Source organism: Athene cunicularia (genome assembly GCF_003259725.1).
Source record: "Athene cunicularia isolate RWA chromosome 4 unlocalized genomic scaffold, athCun1 chr4_part1, whole genome shotgun sequence".
NCBI lineage: Eukaryota > Metazoa > Chordata > Aves > Strigiformes > Strigidae > Athene > Athene cunicularia.
Genome location: NW_020799098.1, coordinates 35,465,336 through 35,477,252, shown reverse-complemented (window position 1 = coordinate 35,477,252; position 11,917 = coordinate 35,465,336). Strand labels below are relative to the sequence as shown.

General features: G+C 39.9%; 1 protein-coding gene across 3 annotated transcripts in view; it reads right to left on the bottom strand.

Moving 5' to 3' along the window:
* The window catches only part of DCTD (dCMP deaminase), a 56,644-nt gene that overhangs the window by 8,289 nt on the left and 36,438 nt on the right, over window positions 1-11,917 (bottom strand). For 2 of the 3 annotated variants that reach the window (XM_026847250.1, XM_026847248.1), the window contains 2 exons: window positions 8,136-8,247; window positions 6,647-6,782 (listed from right to left, as the gene is read on the bottom strand). In XM_026847250.1, the coding sequence (XP_026703051.1) occupies window positions 6,647-6,782; window positions 8,136-8,247 (248 nt within the window). The remainder of the gene's footprint in view (window positions 1-6,646; window positions 6,783-8,135; window positions 8,248-11,917) is intronic. The other variant, XM_026847251.1, reaches the window with a different exon arrangement.

The window sequence follows — 11,917 nt, the reverse complement described above, 5'->3', positions numbered from 1 at the left end:
TGGGTGTAAAGCAGAGGAGTGATTGCTTCATTACTGGTAGTATTAATTGCTAATATTCCTATCTTTCCTCACTGCACACTGCTTTTTCTTGCATATATGAGGTTGCACTCATCCTTAAGCCCACCTGTAAATAAGAGAACCCTACTTACATTATTAATGGTCATTTTTCAGGATTAACCACTTTAGGTGAACATGGTTTTAGTGGATTGCAGAGTCAGAAGTACACTTCCCACCTATTAAATGTGTTCCAACCAGTGACTTTTTAAGAACCAGAGGACTATTTAAAGTGTTTAACACTGTTTAAAGCCTAACATGCTTGATGAAGAGCTTGGAGTAGGAACCACCATAATGTGCCTCCTTTTAAGAAGCAATCAAAGGTGATGCTGGGGGGAGTGGCCTTTGTATGAGATTAATCACTAACTAACTGAGCCAGACTAGGAATTTTGAGAAATTATGCCCTACATATAGTATTACATTTGAAAAGAATATATTTCAATGCATAGATTGTCACACAGCAAGTTTTGATTTATTTATTAATGTAAGTTTTTATACTGCCATGTTAACCAACCTGACAAATATTATGGGTTCCCAGTACAGATACATGGCAACAGCATGACATTCTTCAACATAAACCTGGCACAGAAATGGATACAGGGAAATCTGTAATTTGGCCCATTTCTTAGCCTTTTGGCAAAACCTTCATCTTTTCGTGTTCATCTCTTTGTCCCATCTTTGTCCAAGCTCCACCTACCAGTTATCCTTTACTCACTGGACCCCTGACACTGGGCATAGTAAGGATCACAGAAGAGATGAAAATATTATTGAAGGGAACAGGGTCTGGAATGACAACCAGTGGGGACAGTGGTTGATCTGGAATTTGTAGAATGACATCAATCTCTTTTCAACCTTTGTGAAAGCACAGGGATGGTTTCTCACTGTGTTAGGGGAAGGCAGGACACTGATGTAGGGCTGACACTGCCCTCAGCCATTCCTGCTGCTCTTTCTTGCTCTGTGTGCTGGAGGAAGAGCAGTTGCTGTGGTCAGGGCAAGGAGGCAAGGATAACACCACCAGATTTCACTAGAGTCCTAGTCTCTTCAGACTGCAGTCAGAAAAAGGGAACAGTCCCACAGCCTCACTGCTTGCTTTCGTGAAAAAGGAGAACTGGGAAGTGAAGATGGGAACCACTCAGCCCATTTATGAACATCACAAAATCTGCTGGAGGCAGACCAGAGAAGCCCCTCTCAAAACCTGAGATGCTTTAGCTAATCCATCCCATTTCCCAGTTCCTCCCATCCTGCTCCAAGTTTGTTCAGCTCTCAGCAGAACATAGAGGCATTTCTCAGTGGGCAAGAAGAAGGAGAGAAATTCTCCCCAGTGTTCCAAATCTTCAAACTTTCTAGAGATTTGATGTATGACACTTAGAACTGGACAGAAATCCATGCAGGACAAGAGAGTGACTGGCTGTTGGGGAAGACTGTCTCCTGTAGATCCCCTTTCCAGCTGAAGCCTCAGCTTTGCATTGCCAATTGGAAAGAGAGCATCACACTTCTTCTTAGTGCCTTACCAAGTTTTGTGCTGTCAAAATAACAGCTTCTACAAAAGTAACATTTGCCTGAATATCTTCAAGTGTTCATCTCTAAAAAATTGATGAAAAGCTCATAATCCTAACACGAGGAAATGTTGATAGCAGTTTGTTTCATTTTACACAGCAGGTACTGTTCAATTAGAGCATACTTTTTGCCACAGCACATATTTTATCATATCTGAACCTGTATAAATATTTGTAAGCATATTTACTCAATATTTTCTCTATTGCTCAGAGGTTTCTGAATTTGCCAGTCATTTTAATTTAAAACTCTCTTAATTAGAGACTGGTTGTCAAATGGATGTTCTTAGATTGCAGTGGAGACAGAGGGCATAACAGGAGCATAGCAACAAGCATTAGTGGGAAGACTTGCGTTAATAGGAGAAAAATGTAGTATTTTAAACGATCGGTGAGAGGAAAGAGCATCATCAAATCCTTGGATTCATCTAACAGAAACAGAGGGCACTCAGTTTTGACTGTGAAAACCAGAATTTTGTCTAATTATTAAGAAGCTTCTGCACACAGTACTGAACACAATACTTCAGGAACAGCTTTTAATAACATCTTGGTAAAGTAGGTATCTAAAAGTGGCCTTCCGTTTCTGTGCAGAAATATCCCCGCTCCTGTCACTGACTGGCAGCCTGGAAAGAGCCAGTTCCAACATAAAAACAAAAGCCTGATCTTGTGCTGTGAAAAAACGGCATTCTGCAAACCAGTCGGTGCTTTCTGACATAACAGTACTACTGAACTGTGCAAGTACATACTACAACTGGAAGGAAAAAAGTTTTCATCTGCTTCAACACTCTCAATAAGGAATGCACAATATCAATATAGGTGATCCACATCACCACCCCTGTAACATCCAAAATGCATCCTCTTAAGGTGAAGTGAGCACTACTTACCACATTTTGATGCTTTCTTTCAGTAGCAGCTCAGGTTACACTTAGATATGGGTAAATAACAAAATTTTTTAATCAAGGACGAACCTTTCCCTACCACTGAGCTGAGCAGAACCCACACTTGAGGGTGCAGGTTAGATATGTACAGTATATTCTAGCATACATAGATAACTGAGACATTGATTAATTTCAAGCCAAAAAAAGTTTCAAGATACAGCAAAATTTAAGTGACAGGACTTGTTTAGCCTTACAACAGAAGTTCAAAAGGTTACTGTTATCAGTAAGTGCACAGGGGAAGGGGGGGAAAGGAAGAAGGATTAATCGCAGTGAATAAGAAAAGCTAAAAGAACAATGTTGGCACTCACAAGAATGTATGAACTAACCACAGATACATTTAGGGTAGAAAATGGAAGTTTTCTAGCCATGAAACAGTGAATCTGATCAGAGCTATGGGGTTAATGCATCCATCTGCTCTGCTAGAGCTCAATAATTTATTATAGGATCATCTAACCTATTTCTGCAAAGATAGCCTCTGGGTCCAATCCCCTGCTATGTCTATGCTGCTAAATACAGAAGGGCCAGGGACTGACCCTTGGCCCGGAGGCCAACTGTCACAGACTGGCTCTTGTTCATCTTACGCAGGACTCCATCAGCATTACACAGCACTTGGCCCTGGGTTTCCTCAAGGCTCCACGTCTCAGGAGTCCCACCATACCACATACTTATTTTGTATGTCTCAGTTCAAAGTGCATAAAGAAGTGTGATGACTTTTTTGCAGCCCACCAGAGTGGTATTTTCACAGCATGAAACAGAGTATGCATTGCATATCCCCCAGTACGGCTTCAGGGAGGGAGGAGGGTTAAGCATATCATCTCAGCAGGCTTTGCACTATAGGCCTATACAGGATGACAGTTTTCCTGCAGCCTTTTTTCCACCCTGCCCTCCGGAGCAGCCTTTGAGTGAGCCATTCGAAGAGCAATACTCAGGCTTTGTTCTGGAGAAAGCTAGCCAGAGTGGTCCAAAACAGGTGGGAAGCAAACTAATGTTTATGACTAACCTACAACAACACACAAAACTAGGAGGTCAGCATTCAGATCCACCCCCAGCCCTTTTCTGTAGCACTGCAGATGCATGAAGTAGATCTAGAAGACATCTTCCAAGTAATGTGGTGGTACATGCACAATTACCATCAGCTTTACCTAGTAAGTTACACTGCAGGTCTAGTGATGAATGTGCCAGCGTTTCCATGATAAGCTAATGGAACACACAGTTAAGATCGTACCATCTCTGAACAAGCTAGTCAGGAAAAAGCAAGGATAAAAAGTTCAATTTACACAAACGCTGTGATGATTAGCAAAGCAGGAAGGAAAACATGACAGTTTAATGAGATTTTAGCAGCAATTCTATGTGTCTCTGCATCTACCAGAATTTTTTAAAGCAGATTTTTTTTTAATATATATACACTTGTCTGGTCTGTCAACTGTGCTATCAAGATTAATAAGAACCTGCTAGAGTTTAAATCATCTGTGAATTACAAAATAGGTCGTTTATTCATCACAGCAGACACTTCATGTTACAAAGTTGTGATTTTTTTAATGAGGTGAAAACTAAGATTCTTGGGGGGAAGGGCAGTATTTAGACCAACTCTCTCCAAGCTGTTAGATTGGTTAATGCATTTTTTTAAACATCACATATTAGAGTTTTTTACTTTCCTCCACGTTTTGGAGTCAAGAGTTAAATAAAAAAAAAAAACAAATACTCTGACTTGAGAGGAATCTGTACAAAGATTCCTCACAAATACATACAGCATTTTTAGTTTAAATTGGTCAGCTTAAATTTGAGTGCCTGGAACATCTTAGACCACCCACACCGATCTTAGTTCAGAACTGAGACCTAACAGAAGCATAAAGATTCAACCAAAATCAATATTCTGTTTTAAGTACTTTATATTCAATCAATATGGTAACACTTGTTTCCTCACCCTATAAGTAAAGAGCAGTCATACCAAGCTGTACCATTATGGTACCATCATTACACATAAAACCAGTCCTTCTGTGCTTTAGAGAAGACTTAAAAGTAGGCAAAAGCTGGCCCTAGTATTGACAATAAATCTCTTATGAAAAATAATATAAAACTGTCTCAAGCTTAAGAGTTAAACGTTAGAGGTTTCATAATAAATTGGTAAAGTGAACAAGGACAAAGTACTGGGGTTTTAAGAACTCAAATATGAAACTGATGAATTACATACTGAGCCACTGCATATCATCTTTCACTTCAATGCCATAGGAAACCAGAAAATGTAATGCTGGTTTTTAGAGAGGGCTCTGGGTGAACACAGGGAATGTCAAAACTCATGCAAGTCTAACCTCTGCATCAGACCAATTGTTAGAAGTTACAAGTAAAAAATAGAATTAGTAGGTAGAGATAAATACTGTACACTGGAAAAGAGTCAGTATCTCTCTGCAAAAGCTCAACCCTGGTGCCCAGTTCCCCCACCAATGCAGAGAGAAGGAAAAATTTCTCAGGGCTCTTGTTCATATTTGTGATTCTTCTTCCTGCCATTCCTGAGCCCAGCACAGGCTGAGATGCAGCACAGAATGAAGGAGCTCCTAATACCCATCTTCCCTGTGCCCATTGCTCACCCCACAAAGGTGCAGCAGGAGCTGGTGTGGAAGCAGAAAGATGAAGGGGGATTTAAGAAACCATACACTCCCTGCTTCCTTATCAGTCCTAACCATGTTTCCTCCCCAACATCAGCTATTGCAGGCCACAAGGCAGCTCTCAATTCCATTTCCACTCCCAGCAGACAGCATGAAGCCTGAGGCAGTCCAGCAAGTTGTCTCCTTGGCTTCTGCAAACCACACCTGGCCCACAAGAGTAACTGTACAGTTCAGCTGATAGGTACACCAAGATTCACAGAGGATCCTTGCAGAATCTGGCTTGCAGAAGGCCAAACTATGCTTGGTGCAAAGACAAAGACAGGATCCAAAGTAGCACTCAGCCACATTTACTGTGAAACCATCCTTGCTCTTCCTTCCTTTTGCCCATTTCTCCCCCTCTACTCCTCTCTTGAGATGCCACCTGCAGTACTGTCTTCAGCTCTGGGGCCCCTAACATAAGGACATAGACCTGTTAGAGCAGGTCCAGAGGAAGCCACGAAGATGATGAGGAGGCTGGAGCACCTCCTCTATGAGGACAGAGAGTTGGGGTTGTTCAGCCTGAAGAAGAGAAGGCTCTTGGGGAGACCTTATAGAAGCCTTCCAGTACTTAAAGGGGGCTAGAGGAAAGATAGAGAGTGTAGTGATGTGACAAGGGGTAATGGTTTTAAACTGAGAGGGTAGATTTAGATTAGGTATAAGGAAGAAATTCTTTACTGTGAGGATGGTGAGACACTGGCACAGGTTGCCCAGAGAAGTTGTAGCTGCCTGGCAGTGTTCAAGGCCAGGCTGGACGGGGCTTTGAGCAACCTGGTCTAATGGAAGGTGTCCCTGCACATGGCAGGGGGGCTGGAACTAGATGATCTTTAAGGTCTGTTCCAACCCAAACCATACTATGATTCTATGATTTAGTAAATGTGAACCAGATCAGAGGCTGAAATAATAAAAGTCACCTCACCCACAACAGGATATATCCACTGCATACCAGATGAGGCAAAAATGGCATGGAATGACAGAACACAATCACACGCTTCAAGACAAAATTCAGCTCATTCATAATATGTATTGTCTATGCCATCAACACCTGAATTCTGGAATTTTCCACAACCACTGGAGTTTACAATTTTAATACCTGTATTTTAGACTCAATTATTTGTTTTGCAGATACATGCTCTCTGTAATTTTTGTGGAGACAAACACACAGAAGCAGGAATCATCGCCATACACTGCAACTAAGTGCTAATGAGTGGCATTGTATCTACAAGTTTTCACTACACAATCCAAAATGGCTAATAATTTATGAACATACTTCACCAGGAAGCCAGTCCTTCATAAAGACTGTTGTCATTTATTTCAAGAGCTGTGTTTTTTATCTTGATGTATGACATATGGGCACATTAACAAAAGCAGGTGAGTCGAAGGAAAACTGATCGATATTTTACCAGCTGAATTGTCACATATACAGACATCACAAGTATAAGCTGTCAACCACAAAGAGCCTTACCATAAGGATATTTTGTGTCTAGACTATGGGCTGCTGTTCTTGTCCAGGGTAGTACATCATCACTGCAGCCATTAGGCATCCCATTGTATCCAATTCCAACAATCTTGTTTTCTGAATTTACAATGCAGGCACCAACCTAAATAAAATCAAATTTATACAGTACCAACAGCATGCAAAACAATGATTCAACAAGAAAGATGAGACCTGAAAAGTCAGTCCAACAATTTTCATTTAAGAGAAAGAAGCTTCACTTTACGTGGTGAACCTTTAAAATAAACCAGAGCAGATGCAACCCTGCTAGTCCTCTTGTCACGCAGTCCCCATCCCAGCCTGCCAGCACCATTCCTTGTCCACCTATTAAGTGAACCTAGTTCAGAGAGCAGAACTGGCACTGAATTAACCCCACCAAAAATAAATTTTCTGTCAGTTCAACTCCTCAAACTAGCCTTTCCAGTAGCAGTATGAGCAGCAGGAGCAAAACAAAAGGCATGGAAGATGGAACAGAGATGCGGTAGCGCTGACCTAGGCAGAGATAGGCTCACAAACCTTTGTGGCTTGTATACGCAAATGTGCACCAAAATACCAGACCTTTTAACTTCCACCCTTTATTACTCCAATCCAAGTCTGCACAGGGACCCTTCTTATTGAATGATGATGTGTCTCATTTTTACGTTTTACGCCCATATTTTAGATCTACTGAAATGACAACAGTACTGATTTTAATTCATACAACGTGTTTATCAAGCAGGTCTGAGGTAACAAAAAATTAGCCCTAAGTGAATAACCTCCAGAGAACTAAGAGCCATAATGTACAGAAACGAACAAGTAACTGAACAGATTGTTAACATGCATTTTACTCCATGGCTTTTCTGGGATTTGCTCCCTGAACTTTTTCACGCAAAGGAAGACTAAGGGGATGACTGGGTCCTGCAGAATAGCATGGTTCAGGAGATTGATCAATTGCCTCACACCAGTGTTCAACAGAGGCACATGAAAGAAGCAAAGAATGGGGACAGACAGTGAAGCAGCGGGGAAAGGGGGAACCTGAGGGAGAAATCAAACTAGAAGAAAACTCCAGTCAACCCAAGAACAAACAAAAATGAATTTTTATAGTCTTACAGGTGAGGAAAAGGAACTTGTAAAATGCTGTGTCTTTAAAAATTACAATCTAAAACTTTCAGTAGTTTTATCCTCCCCTAATAGTAACTATGTTTACTGGAAAAAGGAGATAAAACGCATGTGTTATTTTTAACCTCCAGATGAAAAGAAGATTTACAAAACTTCAAGCTGCAAATGTACACACAGAATTTTACACAAGGTCAGGCGCAATAAAAGAATTTCTGCAACAAAAGGTGCTGACCATGTTAAAAATTGAATAGCTATACACTGAAATATCTTTAATAAGAAATCCTTGAAAGTGCTACATGTGCATCAGATGCAATGTGCAATATAGATTAAGTTATGTTATTCTTATACGTTGCCTTCTTACCTGAGAACTCGGATCCTTGCTTCTTTGTGCTGACAAAAATGCTACTGCCATAAAATATTCAGGCCATTCCAAATAATCCTCTCGTTTTCTGCAGGATCCTTCATTGCTGAAACTATAGTTTATTATGGAAAGAAACAGCCATCAGCAAACAACACATAGCTAGAGTTACTATGGATTGTGCACAAGTTTAAAGTAACCAGGATCAGAATCTGGCTAAGAAGACCACACAGTCTTCAATATTTTAACAGTAATACCATCAGTTATGTACTTTCAGGAACTTATATATATGCAACATTTCCTTTCAGGGTAAAGGCATCCAAGTGAGATTGCAAATTTCAGTTTTAGATAAGAAGGCTGAGCTATTCAGAGCACTGAGCTACTCAAAGACAGAGCAATTTATCCTATATATATATAACATCTTCTGTATTTCTAAGATTCAGGTGTATCATGTACTGGCATTCTTTTCACCCAAACAACACAATCTTTTTTTATGATGACTGCACTAACTGCAAGCCTCTAAGCTATTTTATACTTCTATCTATGACAAGAGCTTGCTAAATTTCTATTTGGCAGCTTCCTGTGCAGTCATTCGTTTCTGCCCATGCAGTTATTGCCATGAGTTTGCCTCCTGTTACAACACTTACCAGCAAAAAACTGAGGCCATTCTGATACTCCCCTGCTAAGTTTCTCTTGAGATTATGTCCTATGAAAGTCTTCTAAAAACTGAGAAGAGATGGGTTCAAGAGCTTTTCCCTTAGCTTTTATGTATAAAAGTGTCACAAAAGGTTGCTTCTTTCCCTGTATTGGAGGATTTATTTGTGGAAAGGAGGAAGAGAAAAAAGTGATGCACCGTGTTCTTTTGCCTGTTTATGGCTGAAAGACTGCTTGGACAGTGCAAGAACTGGGGAATTTCTGTGGTTTTCAGCTCAAAGAGAGGAAAGAAAGACATCTCTCTCTCTTCCCCTGCCCTATTTAATATTTGCAAATTTCAGGGAAAACATCAAATTCAAGTAAATTTCCCCAAACTCTCACCTATCATTACTACACTTGAAAACCAAAACAATGAAACATTTCAAATACAATAATTAGCCTATCAAAATACAAGAGGCACAGTACTTTTCTTGTTGGGCTCCTCTTAAAAAGGACTACAGCTTAAGACTGAGATACCCTTCTAGCCATGTACAGCCACGCAGAAGAATACATCATAGGTAACTGCAAGCAGCAAGACATCTCCTAGCAACACTAGTACCAGCACTTTCAGAAGACAAATAAAAATTAGAAGACAAGTATTTTGTTAATTATTAGTTTTATAACTAAAATCATTATTAAAGGCTTGCAGTTAGCTTGTCATAAAGAGGTTACACTATTTGAGTGAAGACAATGCCAGCACATGATAAAATTGTGCTTTAGAAACCTACAGGGTACTATTTACCAAAGATAAATTGCTGGTTTTGAATAGCTTATATATGGTACATTACAAGTTAGCAATTTTGGCTTGTTCTGGGAATGAATGAGGATCATCTTTAAGGCCACTGTCTCAACCTAAGGAGGGAGAAACATGCATTCTTGGTGTAGTCAGCATACCTCTCTCACACTTTGACAACATTATAAACAGTGCCCAGAACCATCAATTGTCAAAGCAAACACACAAATCAAATATGTGATTGTAAGAGTACCCAAACTGGCTTGACTCATCATAACTAAAGGGTTGGGGCTCTATCCTACTAAGAAAGAAAAGTGTTCAGAGAACAAGAAGCTCACAGCAGAAAGAGGAACTTAAAGATATACTCTCCTACCTGTCTGTGCCAAATTGAACCTTGACAGGTTAACTGAAATGCCAAGAAATTGGTTCAGCTAATTTAAATGATCATTTAAAATATCTTACAAAAGCAATTTACAAAATCCAAAACACCATCAGACTTTAAATGATCAGTTTAATACATTGCTGACTATGTGGCATTCACAGTGATGCCTTTGGAGAGGCACGTGACAACGCAGAACTACACCAAACAAAACATTCTGGGGAAAGAGCTCCAGAAAGACAATAGTACTCTGAACTAAGAGTTCATGCAATCTCCTTTTGTTGAATTACTCCCTAGCAACCCTATTTATTCAAAACACAACAATAGCTGCTATTTAATTCTCTCACAAATACAGAACTGTATGTAAGTGGAAGTCCCTCAGAGTACCAACTACACAGGGAGAGGAGTGTATCTGAAAAATGAGCAGAAGGCTTACATCAAAGAGAACGTTAAAAAAAAAAAACCCTTACTCAATTACTTCTACTTAACATCACCATGTTTGGCAAGATAATTCCCTCAATTCAGTGCACAGGAATGTAAGAGTGTGAAATGGGTATAAAATACTTCATTTCTGATTGAGCAGAAGCCAAGGCCTTGGCTAGCAGTCAAGGACACACAGGAAAATTATGTTTATGTATTTGGGGCAGCTCATTGTCTTCCTTACACTCATTCGTAAATTCTAGAATTGCATGAATGAGAGCTACTCTAGAAAACATTATAGCTAGCTGTAAAATAAAAAATTAAGGCATATCCTAGTGATTACTCCTAAGGACTTATGAATAAAAATAATGGGAACTGAAAGCCATGAAGGTAACACTGCTCATGAAGGGAAAAAAATACCCTTAAATTCTAGAGTGACTAGTAGCCTGTAGAAAAGACTGTGTAAACACTACTTCAGAGGAAAACAGAGAAAATTATTCTGCAGTTAGCAGACTGTGCCTCCCTTTTCAGTTCTTCTTCATCCATCAAAGATTCAAGTAAACTGTAACACCATCTGAAAAAGGAAGAAATGTAATTCAGCTACTAAAAAAAAGTCTATCTTAATGAAAAATTTAGTTGAGAATCCTAAAACAGAATACATCACCTCAAATCTTTTCATAGGACACTTATGATGGTCAGCTACACAACAATGAAGTGCAACTGGAGAACTGATGGATTCTCCAGACTTTTTTCCTTTCTCCCTATTTAAGTTTTTCCTCTGCTTTCTTATTTCTGATGTCATGTGATTATGTTCCAACTGTAATGTAGTAGTTTTCTTCCCCAGTATCATATAAGCTACTGAAGATCAACTCACAAAATTTGAGGTTAAAAAAAAAAAAAAAGGTAAAGCATGTATTAAAACATCTTCAGCAGTGCTCCTGTTTGCCAAAAGACAAATAGGATATGTGTTCTTGATGACTTTCAATTCTGGCTTCAAGTCTCATAATTTTGTTTATGATCACTATCACATCACAGAAATGTGGCATCTCCTTTACCTGAGGCTTGTCAACTTTCCCCTCATAGAGGTACTATGATATGGTCATTACCTATTCCTTAGTAGGAGGTCAGTTTTTGAGAGAGACAGAGAGAAAAATCAAACTTTCTTACAGAAAAACGATACTCTCGGCATTTAAAATTAACTATATTCAACTTTTTCCTGAGGGATAATAACCAGTAAATAAAAAACTCTGTAGAAATATTGAGCCCCGGCTGAGCAGTAAAATATTTCTCTTCACGGAGTGTACTTCGCTTTTACAGCACCACTTCTTTGACTTTAATCAATTGCATATTGCTCATACCGGTCTCCATTTCAGGAAACAGTGAATACAAGATACCCCACCGGCTCTTTTTCCTATCCCAACGATTACAAACAATAATTAGAACAGGCCGTACCCCCACGACAGGGCCTGCAAGAAACGCCTCCCCGTGGGGACGCGGTGTTGCCCTCCGCACGGCCGCCGGCACGGGCAGCCCCCCCTCCGCAGCCAGGCGCGGGGTCAG